The sequence below is a fragment of the Sinocyclocheilus rhinocerous genome, unplaced genomic scaffold (genome assembly GCF_001515625.1).
Source record: "Sinocyclocheilus rhinocerous isolate Xijiao unplaced genomic scaffold, SAMN03320098_v1.1 scaffold603, whole genome shotgun sequence".
Classification (NCBI taxonomy): Eukaryota; Metazoa; Chordata; class Actinopteri; order Cypriniformes; family Cyprinidae; genus Sinocyclocheilus; species Sinocyclocheilus rhinocerous.
In genome coordinates this window covers 3,116,993-3,141,113 of record NW_015656630.1, presented here as the reverse complement: position 1 = coordinate 3,141,113, position 24,121 = coordinate 3,116,993, and the positions used below count along the sequence as shown (strand labels likewise).

The window sequence follows — 24,121 nt, the reverse complement described above, 5'->3', positions numbered from 1 at the left end:
AGACAGGCATATTTCTGTCATCAACTGTTTTTCAGATTTATGATTGCCTATTACATTATGAAAACCCAGTTTTGGTGGGCTTTTTAATGCAAACCTTGTTGTTAGAAGAGTGTGAAGTTGAATGAAGTGTATAAAATGAGGATATCAAATACTCAATTTACTGCTTGGATTTTCTTTCAGTCTCTGTCAATCAAGTCTCTCTGTCCCTCAATGCTGAATATGCATCCTGCACAGTGAGCTCTTGTGTGTTATATTGAGAGATACTCATTGCATGCTGCTACAAACTGTCTTTATATGGGAGGGGAAAAAAACCACAAACAAAATACAGAAGAGTGAACTAGCGTAGTAATTTGTTTATCATAGTGACCTCTTCCTTTGCAGTAAAATGGTGTCCTCACATTACCAACAACTATTTAGTACATAAAGTGATCAGTGCAGATGTACTACAGTGAATTTTACATCAAATTAGAAGTGAAGGATCAATGTGAGTAAAGCTCAGACAGCACATAAGATCTGTGCTGGTGTTTGTGAGAATGCTGACTCTCAGCCAGGGGGGAAGGAGGGGTCTTTTCTCTCTGCAGTGGGATTCTTTTTCCTGCTTTTGCCTCCTCAAAGCTGCTTGTGTCTGTATGTGCCTACATACGAGCTACAAACAGTGATATTGTCAATGTCAAAAATTTTATATTTATATATATATAATAATAATATATATATAAATATATTTATAATTTTATATATTTGCAGGTCCTTACATATGTAATATAAAGGTTTATATGCAGTGCTTAAAAAAACCCTCTTATTTTATTTTCCTTTACATGCTTGCTTCTGTTTATTCGGACAGCTTGAACACAACCCACACCACCTACAGATATGCATATCCATACACTCTCTTTCTCCTCTAACACACATATTACTCCCTTGACAACATGCGTTTCTATGACAACAGACTGAGCCAGACCATTCCATTTCTTCCTTAGGGGTGTGAGGGCTTGTCCATGTTGTTTGTGTGTAAGGGGGGACTCTTGAAGTCAAAGAGTCAGTATACCCCCCTTTCTGGCTCTCCCATGCTCCCTCTTGTGCTCAGTAGAAGTGTTTACCATTGTAAGGGTCACCATTATCAATATAGCTTATTTGTTGTAGTTTTTTTTTGTTTGTTTGTTTTTGTTTTTTAAATTGTACATATTGCACAGTTACCATTGGTAAAATGATTGATTTTGGCATTTGTTGTGATTGCATACTGCTCATCATCTTCTCTTTTAGAAGCAGAGATGATAAAACATCTATTCCACCCACAAATAATTATGATTAAAATATAATAATTGATGTATATATATATATATACACACACTAAAAATACTAACCATGTTTTTGTCTCTTTTTTTCTCTCTTCACTTTTGTCTGCTACATTCCACCTCTTCACCTGACTTTCACCAACAAAGGTAAGAACAAATTCCCTTTTCTGTTAAAAATGTGTTAATGCTTCTGAAATGCAATGCTTAGTACATATGAACAGTGTCAACGTTTTCTTATTACATTTTAATTGGAGGAGGCAAATGTGTTGTTTTTTTCATATGTAGGGTACAATTGTGCTCAATGCACATTTGATATTTATCTCTAAATGATAAACAACAACATCAACACTTGTTTGTTACTATACACACTGCCAAAAACTTTGTGCAGCTAATGAAAATCCCTGAAATGATGATAAAATATTTTAGACAAAAGATGTGTTATGATTTTTAGCTGTTCAGTGTAATTCAATATTACATTTTATTACATAAATATTGTATTGCAATATCAAATATAGTTGCATATTGTGACAAACTTTTATTTATCACTACTGCCCCATTATCAATATAGTCTGCCCTGGGGCCTTATGCACAGGATAGGGGGCCTTTATCTACAATGATAGGTGAAAGACCTGTCTAGCTGCCTTTATATTTACTGTATTTTGAATTACACTGTCAGTTAAAATGAAATAAGAGTAATAATATGACTGTCATATTCATTGAAAGGGGGCTTTTAGCCCTGTTGTACCCAAATGTGTTTGCCTAATATGTTAGCCAGATGTGTATTGCCATTTTGATTCCAAATGCAACACATGAACAACACTCATAGTACAAAGTCCAGTGTCTGGCACACTGTCAGTGCAAAAAACGCAATAACAGAGGAAAAATGTTTTTGTAGCTAAACTGATGCTGTTACAACGAAGAAAAAAAAACAGGTAAGTAAACAGCTTTATTCTGGATGTTTATTCAAACATCAATTTCTTCTGATGATCCCAATCGACGTAAAAATATTTTTCAGTGGACCTCATGCTGACGTAAGTATTTTGCGAAGATACAGCTTTCCATGTATGAAAAGCATGGACATAGTGGTTACTTTGTCTGAGCATACAAGTGCAGCTGCAGGAATAGCCCGCCTGTGTGGCGCTGTCCACTCAAGTGGTGCTGAAACGCTCACTTCACTCTGGCTGCTTGCGGTCTCCCCCTGCTCATGGTTGAGTCCTTTGTTGCAAGAGGATCATGCAGTAATGTACGGATAAAGAGCATTTGAACCACTAATATGAATGTTAATGTAATTATTTTACTTTTAAAGACGATAATTATAACAAAACGTTAATATTTCTAAAAATGGCAGTTGATCTTATTAAAATGTAGAATCGTTATACGCTTTCATTAATAACCTCCACACAAAGCAATGCACGCACCTGCTCAAACGTCGGTACTCCTGCGCTTATCTCTGTCGCCACATGATGGCACACGCTCATATTATTTTTAAAGCAGTTCTGTTTTAGATAATAGAAGCGCACACACAATAGACACACACACACACACACACACACACACACACACAATATATGTATTAATAAAATAAAAAAATAAAAAAAAATAATTATTAATATTATTTATATTTTAATCTCTTATTTTTAGACATGTAGTGGCTCTGAATCACTCTAAATCACTTTGACTTGCCTTACTCGTACTAGCCCTTTAAGATATTTTAAGAATTTGATTGGTTGAAGATAAATGTACAGTCGACCAATGAGGTACAGACTTAGACAAAGAGATCCACTCCCTCCCACTGCTGTGGCATCTTTCTGAGCTCTGAGCACAGCGAACGCATGAAATACTCATTTCTATCAAAAGGACCTCTTACACGTAATAGGAATATGCAATCAATATACTTTCTGGGATTATGCAATTTTGAATATTTTGAAATCTTGAGAAAACGTGGATAAATCGTCAAAAGCTTGGAGCCGGAGATGATGGAATGTCTATTCGTTTTGAGGAGAATTTGGTGGTGCTGTGTCTTTATTCTTCCTTGGAGTACAATAGAGGCGCAGATACGATACACAATTCCAGAAGAGCTAAGAGAAGGATCTGTGGTCGGAAATATCGCTAAAGACCTCGGTTTGGATTTATCTAAGATTATAGATCGTAAACTACAAATAGCAACTGAGACTGGTAAGCAGTATTTCGCCGTGGATGTGGAAAAGGGTGATCTTATTGTGAATGAGAGAATTGATAGAGAGGGTTTATGTGGATACAATGTCCCGTGTGTTTTGCCTCTTCAAGCCGTTTTAGAGAATCCTCTGCAGATGCATCGGGTTGAGATTGAAGTACAAGATATTAATGACAACACGCCCAATTTTAAATCTAATGAGCGTATATTAAATATCCCAGAGTCTATTAATTCAGGAGCAAAATTTCTCTTAGAGAGCGCTATTGACTCAGATGTACAGTCCAATTCTTTAAAATCATACAGTCTGAGCAATAATGAAAATTTTGTTTTGAACGTGAAAACGCAAGATGCAGTCAAAATTCCAGAATTGGTACTAAAACAACCTCTTGATCGCGAAAAACAGGCTGTTCATAAGTTAATATTGACAGCAGCTGACGGAGGGAATCCAGTGCGCACGGGCACATGTGAGATCACTGTTGTCGTTTTGGATAATAATGACAACGCTCCTGAATTCGAGAAACCATTTTACGAGACTGTTGTTGATGAAAACGAATCGAGTCATAAAGAAATTATAAGAGTCAAGGCTATAGATTTAGACGAAGGGTTAAATGGAGAGATTGAATATTTCTTTGCAGACCAAACATCAGATACAGCATTGTTTAATATTAATCGACAAACTGGTGTCATCACAGTTAAAGGACAGCTGGATCATGAAAAAGCAAGCCTACATAAATTTGATATAGTTGCAAAGGACAAAGGAAATCCTCAAATGGAGGGCCACTGCAGTGTAAAGATAAAGGTTAATGATGTAAATGACAACGCACCTGATATAATTATTACTTCCCTCTCAAGTCCGATTCCTGAGAACTCCTCAAATGGCACTGTCGTTTCTTTAATTAGTACAAAAGATGCAGATTTAGGAGAGAACGGTAAAGTTAAACTTACGTTGGCCCCTGGAACACCGTTTAGATTAAACCCTACAGTTTCCAATCATTACGTACTACTTACTAACGGTCCTTTAGACAGAGAGACGTATTCTGAATATAAAATTGAACTGAAAGCAGTTGATGCCGGTTCACCACCGCTATCTAGTGGAAAAGCAGTCACAATCGGAATCTCAGACGTAAATGACAATCCTCCAATGTTCGCTGAGAAGTCTTACACGGTTTACGCTAAAGAAAACAGCGCTCATGACTCAATATTGTGCTCAGTCTCCGCCCATGACCCAGACTTAGGCGAAAATGCCAAAATCTCCTACTCCATTTTGGACTCTAAGGTTCAGGACGTTTCTGCATCTTCTTATATCTATATAAACTCAGAAAACGGAAGTATATTTAGTATGCAGTCATTTGACTACGAGAAAATCAAAGTGTTTCAGATCCTCGTTCAAGCTAAAGATCATGGCTCTCCATCTCTAAGCAGCAACGCCGCCGTTCATGTGTTTATTTCGGACCGGAACGACAATGCACCTGCTGTCATTTACCCGTCCACATCCATGGGGTCTGTCTCTCATCAGAAGATGCCCCGTTCTGCTAAAGCAGGACATCTCGTTACTAAGGTAACAGCAGTGGACGCGGACTCGGGTCATAACGCCTGGCTGTTCTACAGGCTCGCGGAGGCCACGGACGCGTCTCTGTTCAGTGTCAATTTACATACGGGAGAGGTGAGGACTAAACGCGCTGTTTCAGAGCACGACGACTCCTCTCAGAGACTGCTGATAGAAATAAAGGATAATGGAGAACCGATCCAGTCCACCACAGTCACAGTGGATATACTGATAGAGGACAGCTTTCATGAGCCCATCTCAGACTATAGAGAGAAAACTATTGAGCCCAACAAGAAAACTGGCAAAATAACATTATATCTGATCATCTCTTTGGCTTCAGTGTCCTTGTTGTCTTTGGTGACGTTTTTCATCTTACTGGTGAAATGTGCGCGAGCCAGTAGAAGCTGCTGTATCAGGAGGACAGTTTGGCTCCTATCTCTCTCCAATGTCAGAATTCAGTGATCTCACCCTCGTTAAACCCAGCAGCACCACAAACTTTACAGACACACTAAACGTGCTTGACGCGTCATTACCAGACAGCGCGTGGACGTTTGAGAGCCAACAGGTGAGCGCCTGAGATTTTGTATAATATTTTTTATATATTATTATTTTGCATAATAATATTATTTTGAATATTACAGTTGGCACTACTAATGTCATACGTAGGTGACATGAATTACTCTATCCACATTACAACTTTCATAATCAATAAAAGTAACACTACATTTACATTAAAAGGGCTAGAACTTTGCAGTGGTAATAGCTTTTATAAAAATGCAATGTTTTGATCATGGAAGCTGGTGATCAAACATTCATACCGATCTCTACACTGATACTTGATACTTTAATGAATGGATACACTGTTCGTTTCGTCATTTGATCCGAATATCATATTCGTATAGAATATTTGTGAGATTTAGTCAGTTGAAACAGATGAATTGATCTAAATTGTCTCAGGAAAATAGTGATTAGTGACATTGTATTGTGTTGAATATCGAATGTTGTGTATATTTGTTAATGTAAGGTTTGTGGGCACATTAATGTTTTTAGAATTTTTGGAGTAAAAATATCGTTTTTAATTGGAATTAGAAATAAATAAATACAAAAAAAACCATATATTGATTGTTGAAAAACAATGGTTGTTTTAATGTAAAGTGAGCTATGAAACAACTGTATATATTCTGCATAGGTGTTGAGCTTGGCTGTGCTCTGCCTCTTTAAGACTGATTCATGTTGTGACTGGAGAGCGCTCGTCCAATAACAGGACCGCACTGCACAAAGGGATCCACTCCTTCCCCCGACATAATAATGAGAACCATTACGCACAGACCTGAGACAAAATACACTGCACTCGCTGCAATGTATTAAACAACGGAATATAATATGCATTTCTATACATTTTAAAATGTTACGTTATTTTCATGAAGGCTTATAGTCGTAAGATGAATGTCAGGATATTGGAATTAACAATCATTTGTTGTGTTTGGAAATGAGGACTCAAATACAAAGGAGGATTTTGCTCTGGCCGGCGCTGTGGCTGTCGTGTTTCGCTGTTTTGTGGAGAGATACAGAGGCGCAGCTTCGTTATACAATACCGGAGGAGCTTAAGGAGGGATCTGTTGTTGGAAATGTAGCTAAAGATCTCGGTTTGGATGTATCTGAGATATCTAATCGTAAATTACGGATAGCATCTGAGTCTGGTAAGCAATATTTCAGCCTGAATTTGCGGAACGGCGAGCTGCTTGTGAATGAAGTAATAGACAGAGAAACCCTGTGCGGACAAAGCGCGAGTTGTGTGTTACCAGTGCAAGTCATTATCGAGGATCCACTCCAGTTTTATCGTGTCGAGGTGGCCATACAAGATATTAACGACAACTCTCCAATATTCTCGTCGGAAATAAACACAATTGAGGTGCCAGAGTTAACATTAATTGGAGCAAGATTTCGTTTGGAACCTGCTCAAGATCCTGACGCTGGAACGAACTCCTTGCGCACATATGCGCTTAATAAAAATGAACATTTCGCTATGAACATTAAAACCGATAAGGATGGAACAAAAGTCCCAGAAATAGTTTTAGAGAAAGCTGTCGACAGAGAAAAACAGTCTGTACACAATCTAATTTTGACAGGTATTGATGGGGGTGATCCAGCGAGGTCAGGAACCACACAGATATCTGTAAAAATTCTTGATGCAAATGATAATGCTCCCGTATTTGAACACGAGATATATGAGGTTAAAGTGATGGAGCGCACAGCCCCGGGTACAATGATACTTATTGTAAAAGCTATTGACTTGGATGATGGTATAAACGGTGAGGTTGAGTATTCATTTGCGGCACATACACCTGAAATAATTCAAAATTTGTTTGCTATTAATCCTGTGACAGGTGAGTTAGTCGTTTCCAAGCAACTTGATTATGAAACCAGCACCTCATATAAAATTGACATTCGTGCTAGAGACAAAGGCTCACTTGCAATGGAGGGACATTGTAGAATCCAAGTGACTGTTTTAGACGTGAATGATAATGCACCTGAGATCATCATCACCTCCTCACCCAAACCTGTGCGAGAAGATGCGCCCGCTGGGACTATGGTAGCCTTAATAAATGTTAAAGATTTGGATTCAGGCGTGAATGGAAACGTTACACTTAGCATGTCACCGGGCACTCCTTTTAAATTAAAGCCAACGTTTTCAAACCATTACGCGCTGGTGACAGATTCACAATTAGACCGAGAAGAGTTTCCTAGATATGACATTGAGCTCAAAGCATCAGACGTTGGATCACCTCCACTGATATTTAGCAAACTCATCACAGTTAGTATACTAGATGTCAATGATAACCCTCCTGTGTTTTCTGAACGTGCATACTCGGTTTATATTAAAGAAAACACCGCTCCGGGATCAATTTTATCATCAGTAACAGCATCAGATCGAGATACGGGAGAAAATGCCAAAATTGTGTATTCAGTTCTCGATACTAATACTCAAGGCGTACGCGTCTCTTCCTATGTTTATATAAACTCTGAAAATGGTAGTATATTTAGCATGCACTCATTCGACTATGAGACAATGAAGGTGTTTCACATCATCGTGATTGCTAAAGATCATGGCTCTCCTCCTATGAGCAGCAATGCCACAGTTCATGTGTTTATTTCGGACCGTAGGCTATTATTGATGTCATTATGTGCAAACACGAATAATTCTAACCACTTTACAACTTACAAATTCACAAACATATTTTCACCATAGTTCTTAATGGAGAACCGATCCAGTCCACCACAGTCACAGTGGATATACTGATAGAGGAAGGCGTTCAAGAGCCTATCTCGGATTATAGTATGAGAACTACAGAAAACAGCAAGAAGAAAAACGGCAAAATCACTTTGTACTTGATAATCTCTTTGGGCACCGTGTCACTTTTATCTGTGTTGACATTGTTTACGTTGATTGTGAAATGCGTTAGAAGCAGCATCGGAAGTTCTAGTTGCTGTATCAGGAGGACTAATTCTGAATACAAGAACCCCAACAGAAACCTGCAGATCCAGCTCAACAAAACACGAATAATTCTAACCACTTTACAACTTACAAATTCACAAACATATTTTCACCATAGTTCTGATGCTCAAACTGTGCATTTTTTTTATATGGAACTTAATACTTGGACGTAATACTTTAACACTTACTTAATAATAGAATAACACTTAAAAGCGATATTCATGTGTTACATATTTGAGTGTCCATATGCTTCTATGCAGCATCTCCATAAAGAGTACTGTTTTTTTAAGAATACTGATTTCCGTTTTGCAGTATAGTCTTTCTAAATATTCCATTTATCTCCATTTGCTTTTAAAACGAGTAATTGTGGAGGAAAATAGTCGTTTCAATGCAATATGATCCATAAAAGAACTGTATTTATTCTGCATGGATTTTGAGCTTGGCTTTGCTCTGCCTCTTTAAGACTGATTCATGTTGTGACTGGAGAGCGCTCGTCCAATAACGGGGCCGCACTGCACAAAGGGATCCACTCCCTCCCCCGACATAATGCTGAGAACCATTACGCACAGACCTGAGACAAAATGCACTGCACTCGCTGCAATGTATTTAGCTACGGAAATTAATCTAGGATTATATACATTTTAAAATATTACACTATTTTTGTAAAAGTTTATAGTCGTAAGATGAATGTCAGGATACTGGAATCAACGATTATTTATCGTGTTTGGAAATGAGGACTCAAATACAAAGGAGGATTTTGCTCTGGCCGGCGCTGTGGCTGTTGTGTTTCGCTGTTTTGTGGAGAGATACAGAGGCGCAGCTTCGTTATACAATACCGGAGGAGCTTAAGGAGGGATCTGTTGTTGGAAATGTAGCTAAAGATCTCGGTTTGGATGTATCTGAGATATCTAATCGTAAATTACGGATAGCATCTGAGTCTGGTAAGCAATATTTTAGTCTAAATTTGCGGAACGGCGAGCTGCTTGTGAATGATATTATAGACAGAGAAAACCTGTGCGGACAAAGCGCGAGTTGTGTGTTACCAGTGCAAGTCATTATCGAGGATCCACTCCAGTTTTATCGTGTAGAGGTGGACATACAAGATATTAACGACAACTCTCCGAGTTTCCTTTCAGACACAAAAAATATTGATGTATCAGAGACCACGCTAACCGGAGCTAAATTTCATTTAGAGCCTGCGCAAGACACAGATGTGGGGTCAAACTCTTTGCGCACGTATGCTTTAAATAAAAATGAATATTTTGTCTTACATGTTAAAAATGACAATGACGGAACGAAAGTCCCAGAAATTGTTTTGCAGAAAGCACTTGATAGAGAAAAACAGTCTATACACCATCTGATTTTGACAGGTATTGATGGAGGTGATCCAGCAAGATCTGGCACTACTCAGATTACTGTTAAAGTGTTGGATGCAAATGACAATGCTCCGGCATTTGAACAAGATTTATATGGTATTAAAGTGACGGAGAACTCTGCTCAAGGTACAGTCATTCAGATAGTAAAAGCAATTGACTTAGACGATGGAGTAAATAGTGAAATAGAGTATTCGTTAGGATCTCTCACACCAGAAGCAATAAAGCAGTTATTTTCCATTGACTCAGATACTGGCGAATTAACCATATCAAAGAGTCTTGACTATGAAATTAGCTCCACGTATAAATTCGACATACGCGCCAGAGACAAAGGAGCGCCTGTAATGGAGGGACATTGTAGAGTTCAGGTGAATGTTTTAGACGTGAATGATAATGCACCTGAGATCACCGTCACCTCCTCACCCAAACCTGTGCCAGAAGATGCGCCCGCTGGGACTATGGTAGCGTTAATAAATGTTAAAGATTTAGATTCGGGGGTAAACGGGAACGTAACGCTTGGCATTTCACCTGATACCCCATTTAAATTAAAGCCAACATTTTCAAATCATTATGCACTAGTAACAGATTCACAATTAGATCGAGAAAAGTTTCCTAGATATGACATTGAGCTAAAAGCCTCAGACGCTGGATCACCTCCACTGATATCTAGCAAACTCATTACAGTTAATATACTAGATGTCAATGATAATCCTCCTGTTTTTTCTGAACATGTGTACTCAGTTTATATTAAAGAAAACACCGCTCCGGGATCAATTTTAGCATCAGTAACAGCATCAGATCTAGATACAGGAGAAAATGCAAAAATTGTCTATTCAGTTCTCGATACTAATACTCAAGGCGTACCCGTCTCTTCGTATGTTTATATAAACTCTGAAAATGGTAGTATATTTAGCATGCATTCATTTGACTATGAGACAATGAAGGTGTTTCACATCATCGTGCTTGCTAAAGATCATGGCTCTCCTCCTATGAGCAGCAATGCCACAGTTCATGTGTTTATTTCGGACCAGAACGATAATGCACCTGCTGTCATTTACCCGTCCACATCCATGGGGTCTGTCTCCCATCAGAGGATGCCCCGTTCTTCAAAAGCAGGACATCTCGTTACTAAGGTAACCGCAGTGGATGCTGTCATTTACCCGTCCACATCCATGGGGTCTGTCTCTCATCAGAAGATGCCCCGTTCTGCTAAAGCAGGACATCTCGTTACTAAGGTAACAGCAGTGGACGCGGACTCGGGTCATAACGCCTGGCTGTTCTACAGGCTCGCGGAGGCCACGGACGCGTTTCTGTTCAGTGTCAATTTACATACGGGAGAGGTGAGGACTAAACGCGCTGTTTCAGAGCACGACGACTCCTCTCAGAGACTGCTGATAGAAATAAAGGATAATGGAGAACCGATCCAGTCCACCACAGTCACAGTGGATATAATGATAGAGGAAGGCATTCATGAGACAATCTCGGATTATAGTATGAAAACTACAGAAAACAACAACAAGAAAAACGGGAAAATAACTTTATATTTGATAATTTCGTTGGGAACAGTGTCACTTTTATCTGTCTTGACATTGTTCACGTTGATTGTGAAATGCGTTAGAAGCAGCATCGGAAGTTCAAGCTGCTGTATCAGGAGGACAAATTCTGAATACAAGAACCCCAACAGAAACCTGCAGATCCAGCTCAACACTGACGGGCCCATTAAGTATGTGGAGGTTCTGGGAGGAGACATGATGTCTCAGAGTCAGTCCTTTGGCTCCTATCTCTCTCCAATGTCAGAATTCAGTGATCTCACCCTCGTTAAACCCAGCAGCACCACAAACTTTACAGACACGCTAAACGTGCTTGACGCGTCATTACCAGACAGCGCGTGGACGTTTGAGAGCCAACAGGTGAGACTTTTGCTATATTCAGAGCTGTCATTTGTATCTGAATACAAATATGTGCGAGACTATACAAAGGGATCTACTCCCTCCCTTAGCAGGAAAGGGCTACAATGAGTGATATGAGCTGTAGAGAAGGAGAATAGACTCGCGGTTATGACGCTGATCACCACAAAACCGACCCCTCGATCCAAACGGATTTGCGATTTTAATGAAAGAAGAAAAATTAGGTTTTTGTCTGGATATATGCGAAGCACTCATTGATGGAAACGTTCAAATTACTGTGGAAATGAGACGCATTCGAGTGTGGAAACAGGCAGCGCTTTGGCTGTTTGTTTTCTCTCTATTATGGAATACAGTTGGAGCACAAATTCGATACACTATACCAGAGGAACTAAAGGAAGGATCTGTTGTTGGAAACATTGCAAGGGACATTGGTCTAGAGATTTCTGACATCGCTGATCGTAAGTTACGGATAGCCTCTGATTCTAGTACGCAGTATTTCAGTGTGGATACAAGGAACGGTGAGCTGATAGTCAATGGTAGAATAGACAGAGAGGCGCTCTGTGGACAAAGCGCCAGTTGTCTGATGCCATTACAACTGGTTATAGAGAATCCACTGCAGTTATATCGTGTTAATATAGAAATACAAGATATAAATGATAATGCACCGAATTTTCACACGAAAGACAGCATTTTGAAAATAGCTGAATCAGTAGCAGTGGGCGCAAAGTTTCCATTTGAAAGTGCCGAGGATTTAGATGTCGGTAGCAATAGTCTCAAATCCTACGCTTTGAGTAATAACGCCTTTTTCCGTTTAAATGTGAAAACACTTGAAGATGGTAAGAAAGTACCAGAACTGATAGTTGATAAACCACTCGATCGAGAGAAACAATCTGTTCATAAGCTCATTTTAACAGCATTAGACGGTGGCGATCCTGTAAAATCTGGAGCTATTATGACACAAGTAATCGTTCAAGATACTAATGACAATGAGCCGAAATTTGAACAATCGCAATATAAAGCATCTGTGCAGGAGAGTACGACATTTGGTTCAAGCGTCTTAACCGTAAAAGCCACTGATTTAGATGAAGGTCTAAACGGCGAAATACAGTATTTTTTCGGTGCGCGTACACCAGATAACGTGAAGAAATCTTTTAATATCAACGCTGAAACCGGAGAAATCACAGTGATTGGAAAACTTGATTATGAGTTAACAAAATTATACACGTTTGATGTCTGCGCTAAAGACAAAGGTAGCCCAGAGCAGGAGGGCCATTCTTCAGTGATGCTGCACATCATTGATGAGAATGACAATATTCCTGAAATTATTTTGACATCTTTACCTAGCCCTGTGTCAGAAAATGCATCAGTCGGTACAGTCGTAGCTTTAATCAACGTTAAAGACTTGGACTCGGGTGATAATGGCAAAATAAATCTTACCATCTCCACTCGTTTTCCTTTTAAACTAAAACCAGCATTTGACAATCACTATTCTTTGGTGACTGGCTCACTTTTGGACCGTGAAGCTAATGCAGAATATGACATAAAATTAGTAGCTACAGACTCTGGTGGACCATCTTTAAAATCTACAAAAACTGTAAATGTAAAAATACTTGATGTGAATGACAACCCTCCAGTATTCTCACAGCCCTCGTATACAGTGTACATAAAGGAAAATAGCCCGCCAGGTGCTTCATTGTTTTCTGTATCTGCATCTGATATTGACCAAGACAAGAACGCAATACTGAGTTATTCAATCCTCGATTTAACTTCAAATCAACTTCCAGCATCATCTTATTTTTATATCAACTCTGAAAACGGAACTATTTACAGCATGAGCTCTTTTGATTATGAAAAAACGAAACTGATCAGCATTGTAGTGCAGGCTAAAGATCATGGCTCTCCACCTCTGAGCAGCAATGCAACTGTTCATGTGTTTATTCTGGACCATAACGATAATGTACCTGCTGTCATTTACCCGTCCACATCCATGGGGTCTGTCTCTCATCAGAAGATGCCCCGTTCTGCTAAAGCAGGACATCTCGTTACTAAGGTAACAGCAGTGGACGCGGACTCGGGTCATAACGCCTGGCTGTTCTACAGGCTCGCTGTCTCTGTTCAGTGTCAATTTACATACGGGAGAGGTGAGGACTAAACGCGCTGTTTCAGAGCACGACGACTCCTCTCAGAGACTGCTGATAGAAATAAAGGATAATGGAGAACCGATCCAGTCCACCACAGTCACAGTGGATATACTGATAGAAGACGGCTTTCATGAGCCCATCTCAGACTATAGAGATAAAACGATCGAGCCCAACAAGAAAACTGGCAAGATTACTTTATATCTTATCATCTCTTTGGCTTCAGTGTCGTTGTTCTGTCTATTGACGTTTTTCATCTTACTGGTGAAATGTGCGCGAGGCAGTAGAAGCTGCTGTATCAGGAGGACAAACTCTGAATACAAGAACCCCAACAGAAACCTGCAGATCCAGCTCAACACTGACGGGCCCATTAAGTATGTGGAGGTTCTGGGAGGAGACATGATGTCTCAGAGTCAGTCCTTTGGCTCCTATCTCTCTCCAATGTCAGAATTCAGTGATCTCACCCTCGTTAAACCCAGCAGCACCACAAACTTTACAGACACGCTAAACGTGCTTGACGCTTCATTACCAGACAGCGCGTGGACGTTTGAGAGCCAACAGGTGAGAAACAGAATAATGGTTCATTAACTCAGCATCAGTACACACTTGTATGTGATTTTTTTTTCTTTTAGAAACAAAAACATAATTTAAGATACACACGTTATGGTGGACATGCATGAAAGTGTGTGTGTGTGTGTGTGCGTGTGTGTGTGTGTGTGTGTGACAGACGGGGTAACTTGACTTAAAGATAGCTTCTGAGCAATGACATTAAATTGATTTAATATTTTATTAATATTAAGCTATGTTTAAATTTTTTTTTCTGTAGTGTTTTTCCTCCCACCATATTTATGATGTCGAAACAAACTCCCGGAGATAATGGCGATAATTTTGTACTGCATTCAGCACTTTGGACTGGACAGCTCCCGTAACGATGTGAAGTTGTACAGTTTAGGTGCTACTTTATACACGTGCTGGTTTGGTAGGCATTGTTTGGCTGGTAAATAAATAAATAACAGTAATAATACTAATAATACAGTAATTAACAAAAATATTTTTAGTGGGAAACTGTATTTCCTCGTCACAGAAATTGAGATCTAAACTGTTAATGCCAAAAGTTTACATAACACATTAAAAAATATGTTCTAATAATTCCCTTACTGAGAAACTAAATTACACTTGTTCATATACCTCAATGCTCAAATGCTAATACCATGTTACTTTTAGGTTGTTTTGCATGCAGAAGCATTTTCCCGTCTAAGCAGACAGGAAATAAGCCTCAGACTAACTACGTAGCATATTTTAGAGCATAGTTGTCCACTAGATGCCGTAACACAAACAACAGAGGGCTGGTTATGCCTTTAAGAAATAGCTAAACATCTATTGGATGAGTGAGCGTTGAGCTCTGTACCAATCCTGCTTCAGACCGTACAAAGAGATCTACTCCCTCCCCCAGCCAGAGGAGGAGTACAATGATGAAAGCTGTAGAGCGAGAGGAAACATGAACGCTTTATGAGGCTGATCCACACAACGAGAATGGGCTGAGTACACGTTTATGTGAAAATGGAAAATAACATTCGGTTTTTCTAAGGATGTAAAATGAAGATTTGTAAATGGGGATAACAAACGCGGCAGAGAAATGAGGATCGGAGGGTGGAAATGGGCAGCGCTTCTGCTGTTCGCTTTCTCTCTATTGTGGAATACAACTGGAGCTCAGATTCGCTACACAATACCTGAAGAGTTAAAGGAAGGATCTATCGTTGGGAATATCGCGAAGGATCTTGGTTTTGACATCTCAGATATCGCAGAGCGTAAGTTACGAATAGCATCTGAGTCGAATAGACAGTATTTTAGTGTGGATTCAGGGAAGGGTGATCTGGTAGTTAATGGCAGAATAGACAGAGAGACGCTCTGTGGACAAAGCGCCAGTTGTCTAATGCCACTGCAGATCATTATTGAGAATCCGTTACAGTTACATAAAGTTGAGATAGATATACAAGATATAAATGACAATGCGCAGTAAATTGTCTTTTAAAAAACTTCCACAGTAAAGAGGGAATATTAAAAATTTCTGAATTAACTGCTCCAGGCGCACGATTTACCCTTGAAAGTGCAGAGGACCTCGATGTTGGAACTAATAGCCTGAAGTCATATTCATTAAGCAATAAAAATTTTTTCCATCTAAATTTAAAAACTAACAAAAATGGTGTCCAAATACCAGAACTAGTGCTTGATAAACCTCTAGACAGGGAGAAACAGGCAATGCACCATCTTATAGTGACAGCTCTAGATGGTGGTAATCCAGTCAAATCTGGCACGTCTGTATTGCAAATATCTGTTCAGGATTTTAATGACAACGAACCAAAATTTGAAGTTGCTGCATACAAAGCATCTGTTCTAGAAAGCGCCGTTGTTGGTTCAAGTGTGCTCAAAATAAAAGCAACAGATATGGATGACGGTCCTAATGGTAAAATACAGTATTTATTTGGTGCACACACCCCCGAGTTTGTAAGGAACGTGTTTAGAGTGAACGCTGAAACCGGCGAAATAACAGTATTTGGAAAGCTAGATTATGAGACTAAAAAGTCATATACTTTTGATGTTTGTGCTAAAGACAAAGGGAATCCAGAGCTCGAGGGACAGTCGTCGGTTCAAGTAGATATCATAGATGAGAATGACAATCCTCCAGAGATTATACTGACATCTTTACCGAGCCCTGTGCCTGAAAATGCAACAGTGGGAACTGTGGTGGCTTTGATTAACGTGAAAGATTTGGACTCCGGTAATAATGGAAAAATCGAGCTAACTGTCTCTCCGGATGTTCCATTTAAACTGAAGCCATCTTTTGATAGCCATTATTCGTTGATAACTGACTCATTATTAGACCGTGAGGTTCATTCTGAATATAATGTAGAAATACTGGCCATGGACTCCGGTGTTCCATCTTTAAAAACGAAGAAGACGGTAAATGTTAAAGTACTTGACGTGAATGACAACCCTCCAGTGTTCTCACAGTCCGCATATAACGTTTACATAAACTAAAATAATCTGGCAGGTCTTTCGTTGTTTTCTGTGTCTGCGACTGATATTGACCGAGACAAAAATGCTATACTCACATATTCAGTTCTGGATTTAAGTTCAAATAAATTTCCAGCATCATCTTATTTTTATATCAACTCTGAGAATGGTACTATTTACAGCATGAGCACATTTGATTATGAGAAAACTAAACTGTTCAGCATTGTAGTGCAGGCTAAAGATAATGGCTCTCCACCTCTGAGCAGCAATGCAACCGTCCATGTGTTTATTCTGGACCATAACGACAATGCACCTGCTGTCATTTACCCGTCCACATCCATGGGGTCTGTCTCTCATCAGAAGATGCCCCGTTCTGCAAAAGCAGGACATCTCGTTACTAAGGTAACAGCAGTGGACACGGACTCGGGTCATAACGCCTGGCTGTTCTACAGGCTCGCTGTCTCTGTTCAGTGTCAATTTACATACGGGAGAGGTGAGGACTAAACGCGCTGTTTCAGAGCACGACGACTCCTCTCAGAGACTGCTGATAGAAATAAAGGATAATGGAGAACCGATTCAGTCCGCCACAGTCACAGTGGATATACTGATAGAGGACGGCTTTCATGAGCCCATCTCGGACTATAGAGAGAAAACTATTGAGCCCAACAAGAAAACAGGCAAAATTACATTATATCTGATCATCTCTTTGGCTTCCGTGTCCTTGTTGTCTTTGGTGACGTTTTTCATATTACTGGTGAAATGTGCACGAGGCAGTAGAAGCTGCTGTATCAGGAAGACAAACTCTGAATACAAGAACCCCAACAGAAACCTGCAGATCCAGCTCAACACTGACGGGCCCATTAAGTGTGTGGAGGTTCTGGGAGGAGATATGATGTCTCAGAGTCAGTCCTTTGGCTCCTATCTCTCTCCAATGTCAGAATTCAGTGATCTCACCCTCATTAAGCCCAGCAGCACCACAAACTTTACAGACACGCTAAACGTGCTTGACGCGTCAGTACCAGACAGCGCGTGGACGTTCGAGAGCCAACAGGTGAGGAAAAAGAATAATCATTAATTCAGCATAAACGTAATTCAAGATTTTCACATGAGAGTGGACATATTTGATCATTTGTGTGTGTGATTGTGTGCGTGACGGGGCGGCTTGATTTAAAAGGGAATTTTAAATTTTGATACATGTATAAGTTTGATGTTAGTGACTGTCGAAAAAAAAAAAAAAAAAACTAAATCACATTTAAAATTGTATTTGTGCATGTTTCATTATGGCAGTTGCAAACGCACGTCTTGAAATTGATCAATGAATGCCGGAGGCGTGTCTCTTTACTGGGATGTATTCATGGAGTTGTTCGCTAGAGAGCTGATGGCCGTCATTGTAAGATTGTCATGTGTATAACCCCTCTCCAGCTTAAAAAATTAACTGCATAGCCCCTTGTACTGATCTACATCTCGGGCAAGGACATTAAATTGATTTAATATTTTATGCTATTTGGTTTTGAGCATCAATGCTTCTAAAACCTGATATTTGTACTGTACCATGATGTATGTAAATGTGTGTCCTCAGTAATAATCACATTTGTTTTGCTTAACCTATTTATGTACAATTATTCTAAAAAATAATTTTTAATGTCATACAAAAAATAAATAAAAAATGTAATCGGCCTGAGTAAATTGAACCATTATAGAATAGTGACTGCACAAGTAGTGCAGTAATTTAGGAGGTGAAAATACTGTGAAATTGCATACATACAAATGGCAGGAAATTTGAAAGCATAACAACTGAAGGTCTATGAAACGTCAGTCAATAAAGCATTTTTTAAAACAATGGCACTCACATTTTTGAACTAAAATATTAGTGCAACCATATAGCCTATGAATGAATGAAAATGCATATTTTTCAATTAAAGAAAAATTTGAGAGTGTGGGCTGCTTCTGGTGCTTGGATTTGTACTTCAATATAATGAGGTATAAGTTTCAGAATACGCTAGAAGTTGCATTTTTAAAATTGTATTTATTTTTCTTCTGTATTTAGCGTTAACTTACAATAGTGAAAGACGTCGCTCAGGTAGATTGAATGTTTTCCTGCCTTGCTGGATGTTGGATTAATGATCAATAAGTTGTTTGCATTCGCCCAAACTGATTTGGCAAAATCAAAACGCGGTCGGTGAGCACGAGTCCCGCTCGCTGTGAAGAGGGAGCAGCCGGCAGAGGATTCCGCTTGGTCTTAAAGCCTTCCTCGATTGGCTACGTTCACAAATACAACAACGATTTGGGCAATAGAATGATTAGTTATCAACTGAGAATTTGTTATTCATATGGTCTGGTGGTCATTTGACGTATGCCTGCGAATACGGGACAAACTGTGTTATAGCTTTCATACGGGTCGCTTCTTTGATGCCTTAAATACGGGCATCCATATTTCAACCCCAGTAGCATGACAAGACCGGCCCTCGCTGCCAAAAAACAGACCGGCCCACCGGGAATCCTCCCGGTGCTCCCGATTAGCCAATCCGGGCCTGCCCAGAGATAATGGCGATAGTGCATCAGCTGATAGTTTTGTATTATGTTCAGCACTTTGGACTGGACAGCTCCCGTAAAGATCTGGCGTTGTACAGTTTTAGATGCTACTTTATATACTGGTTTGGTGGGAATTGTTTCATTTATTAAAAATAATAACAACAACAATACAATTATTTAAAAAAGTGAACACAATAACGTTTATTGGGACACTGTATTTGCTCATCACAGAAACTGAGATTTAAACTGTTGTGCCAAAAGTTTAAGGAACACATAAATATATGCTCTCATAATTTCCTTAGAAAAAAATACATAAAGTTCACATGTGCAACCACGTTAAATCACGTGTGAAATATGCGGAACATGTGAAACACGTGCTTTGTACATCGGAAACATATTTTGGAAAAGTTTCATAGTGTAAATGTGTGTTCCACATATTTCACATGTGATTTTAACATATGAAATTCATGCGGGTTTTACTGTAAGGGTTTTTTCTCATCTGAATTTAAGAACAACTAAATTACACTTGCTAATGTGGTCAATTGCTAATACTCTACTTAAACGCTCTTTTGTACAGAGAAACATTTTAACATCTAAGCAGCTAAGAAAGTAGTCTAAAACTAGTTGAATTGCATACTTTAGAGCACAATTGTCCACTAGATGCCGTAACATACACCAAAGAGGGCTGGTTATGTCTTCATGAAACAGCAAAGCATCTATTGGACGAGTGAGCATTGAGCTCTGCACCAATCGTGCTTTAGACAGTACAAAGGGATCTACTCCCTCCCCCAGCCAAAGGAGTACAATGCTGAAGGCTGTAGAGCGAGAAGAAACATGAACGCTTTATGAGGCTGATTACAACAACGAGAATGGGCTGAATACAAATGTTTTTGAAAATGGAATTTAACATTCGGTTTTTCTAAGGATGTGAAGATTTGTAAATGGGAATAACAAACGCGGCAGAGAAATGAGGAGGATCGGAGGGTGGAAATGGGCAGCGCATTTGCTGTTCGTTTTCTCTTTATTGTGGAATACAACTGGAGCTCAGATTCGCTACACAATACCTGAAGAGTTAAAGGAAGGATCTATCGTTGGGAATATCGCAAAAGATCTTGGTTTTGACATCTCAGATATCGCCGAGCGTAAGTTACGAATAGCATCTGAGTCGAATAAACAGTATTTTAGTGTGGATTCAGGGAAGGGTGATCTGGTAGTTAATGGCAGAATAGACAGAGAGACGCTCTGTGGACAAAGCGCCAGTTGTCTAATGCCACTGCAGATCGTTATTGAGAATCCATTACAGTTGCACAGGGTAGAGATAGAAATACAAGACATAAATGATAATGCACCGAACTTCCACACGAAAGACGCCACATTAAAAATACCTGAAGTGATTGCTCCAGGGGCACGATTTTCTCTTGAAAGTGCAGAAGACCTCGATGTCGGTAGTAATAGCTTAAAGACGTACACATTGAACAATAACGATTTCTTCCGTCTTAATATTAAAACACTTAAAAACGGAAGAAAGGTACCAGAACTCGTGGTTGAAAAACCTCTAGACAGAGAGAAACAATCTATTCTTAAACTAATATTAACAGCCCTTGATGGTGGTAATCCAGTAAAATCTGGTACATCTTTATTGCAAATAATTGTTCAAGATATTAACGACAACGAACCAAAATTTGAAGTTGCTACTTACAAAGCGTCGATTTTAGAGAGAGCTGTTTTTGGTTCAAGTGTGATCAAAATAAAAGCCACAGACCTGGACGAAGGTCCAAATGGTGAACTACAGTATTTATTTGCTGCGCATACTCCCGAACATGTAAGAAATGTTTTTAGTGTGAACGCTGAAACCGGCGAAATTACTGTCATTGGAAAATTAGATTACGAGAGTACTAAATCATATACTTTTGATGTTTGTTCTAAAGATAAAGGGAATCCAGAGCTCGAGGGGCAGTCGTTGGTTCAAATAGATATCATAGATGAGAATGACAATCCTCCAGAGATTATACTGACATCTTTACCGAGCCCTGTGCCTGAAAATGCAACTGTGGGAACGGTGGTGGCTCTTATTAACGTCAAAGATTTAGACTCCGGTAATAATGGCAAAGTTGATGTAACTGTCTCTCCGGATGTTCCCTTTAAATTGAAACCCTCTTTCGATAACCACTATTCGTTGATAACTGACTCATTATTAGACCGTGAGGTTCATTCTGAATATAATGTAGAAATACTGGCCATTGACTCCGGTGTTCCACCTTTAAAAACTGTTAAGACGGTAAATGTTAAAGTACTTGACGTGAATGACAACCCTCCAGTGTTCTCACAGTCCTCATATAACGTTTACATAAACGAAAATAATCTGGCAGGTGTTTCATTGTTTTCTGTGTCTGCGACTGATATTGACCGAGACAAGAACGCTGTTCTCACTTATTCAGTTCTGGATTTAAGTTCAAATCAAGTTCCAGCATCATCTTATTTTTATATCAACTCTGAGAACGGAACTATTTACAGCATGAGCTCTTTTGATTATGAGACAATGAAACTAATCAGCATTGTAGTGCAGGCTAAAGATCATGGCTCTCCTCCTATGAGCAGCATCACAACTGTTCATGTGTTCACAGTCACAGTGGATATAGTGATAGAAGACGGCTTTCATGAGCCCATCTCAGACTATAGAGATAAAACGATCGAGCCCAACAAGAAAACTGGCAAAATTACTTTATATCTTATCATCTCTTTGGCTTCCGTGTCCTTGATGTGTCTTTTGACATTCTTCATCCTACTGGTGAAATGTGCGCGAGGCAGTAGAGGCGGCTCAAACTGCTGTATCAGGAGAACAAATTCTGAATACAAGAACCCCAACAGAAACCTGCAGATCCAGCTCAACACTGACGGGCCCATTAAGTATGTGGAGGTTCTGGGAGGAGACATGATGTCTCAGAGTCAGTCCTTTGGCTCCTATCTCTCTCCAATGTCAGAATTCAGTGATCTCACCCTCGTTAAGCCCAGCAGCACCACAAACTTTACAGACACGCTAAACGTGCTTGACGCGTCATTACCAGACAGCGCGTGGACGTTCGAGAGCCAACAGGTGAGACAAACTCAGATTTAAAACGTTGATATTTATTTATACACTATATACTATTTATACGTATAACGGTGATAAGAGTGCCGGTACTTCCAGTACCTTGGACAGCACCACACGTGGGCTTTCGTCAGAGCAAAGTAACGTTCCTCAAATAAAAAGGTGAGCTATGGAGCTATGTTAGTATATGAGCTATATATATATATATATATACATACATATATAGTCATATATATAGTCATTTCACTTTATACATTTACACATAATAATAACAATAAAAACAACAACAACAACAACAACAACAACAACAACAACAACAACAACAACAACAACAACAACAACAACAACAACAACAACAACAACAACAACAACAACAACAACAACAACAACAACAACAACAACAACAACAACAACAACAACAACAACAATAATAATAATAATAATAATAATAATCAGCATCACATGTTATATACCAACAAATTCAGAATTATTTAATTAATTAATATTAAAATAAATTAAATTGTACAAAATTATGCAAAAAGCACAAATAAAATATGACCAATGATAATAAATCCAGTCCGTGTATCATTAGATCATTCGTTTTTTTTATTTAATATTGCAAGTAGAAAAATTAGAAAACGGCTCCTTTTTCGTTTTTTCGTTTGTTTTTTCCAAAAATTGAAAAAAAAAGAGAATTCAGCTTAAATTTTCTTTTTTCGCTCAGGGGTAGAGAAAAATGAATAAACAGCTTGATATTTTTCTCATCAAACAGACTAATGAATAGCTCGACACAACTCGTACCGGGGCAGAGGGCTTTCTTCTGTGTGGACCAGCGGTTCTTAATGTGATGGGGGTTCCGCGAAATAATTTGCTATATAGCCTAAAGTATTTCCAGACTGTAAAGTCGCTTTTTTTATCATGATACATAGGCCTACTGTGATTTATTCCAAAGTGACTTATATGATGCATTTAACGTCAAATAATCTAAATGAAGCCTTTTAAAAGACGAGTATTCGCTGTGGTTGATGTTTGTGGCATGCGCCAGAAAGATGCTCAGGAGACCGAGACGCGCTAAAGCAGCGCATTCTGTTGTTCTCTTTGTTTTTCAAAGGCATTTTGTAGTTATTTTGAACGTAACGTTACACAAATGAAAATATACATTTTACCATAATACTATAAATGACAGAGTATTAAATTATTTCCCCACGATGGGGAAAAAAAATCCAAGTGAACATCAATCAGTACTCAATATTAATTTAAACTTAAATATGACTGCTGCTTATTTCCTGTGCACTTCTGCGCTTGACTAGTCGCGTCTGTCTGCTTATTGAGTTTATTTACTTAATAACACAAAAATGTCCTGCTCGCACTTGCCAATTTAATGGCAGAGAATGGTGACTTTAGGTTTAGTTTGTTGTTTTTAAGCGGATGCATATCTGTCGTAAAATAATCATATGCATCTCGTGGCGTATATTCCAAGCATTCTGAAGGTATACTGAGGGTTTGGTGAGAAACAAACCGAAATGGCAAGTTATTATATTTTATGAAAATCTTGCGTTGC

The 24,121-nt window shown here is 39.0% G+C and overlaps 1 protein-coding gene and 1 pseudogene across 8 annotated transcripts in view; both read left to right on the top strand.

Annotated features, from left to right (window-relative positions):
* LOC107720701 (protocadherin gamma-C5-like) overlaps nucleotides 1-24,121 on the top strand; it is a 70,023-nt gene that overhangs the window by 28,903 nt on the left and 16,999 nt on the right. The window contains exons 1-3 of one of the 8 annotated variants that reach the window (XM_016528504.1): nucleotides 3,153-5,117; nucleotides 13,918-14,270; nucleotides 22,351-22,602. The exons of 5 other annotated variants lie outside the window; for them this stretch is intronic. In XM_016528504.1, the coding sequence (XP_016383990.1) occupies nucleotides 3,266-5,117; nucleotides 13,918-14,270; nucleotides 22,351-22,587 (2,442 nt within the window). In that variant the 5' untranslated portion in view covers nucleotides 3,153-3,265 and the 3' untranslated portion in view covers nucleotides 22,588-22,602. Of the gene's footprint in view, nucleotides 1-3,152; nucleotides 5,118-9,237; nucleotides 11,014-11,115; nucleotides 11,791-13,917; nucleotides 14,487-22,350; nucleotides 22,603-24,121 lie in introns of those variants that run through there. 2 more of the 8 variants (XM_016528500.1, XM_016528498.1) reach the window with 2 other exon arrangements.
* LOC107720704 (protocadherin gamma-C5-like) lies at nucleotides 15,330-18,089 on the top strand (annotated as a pseudogene).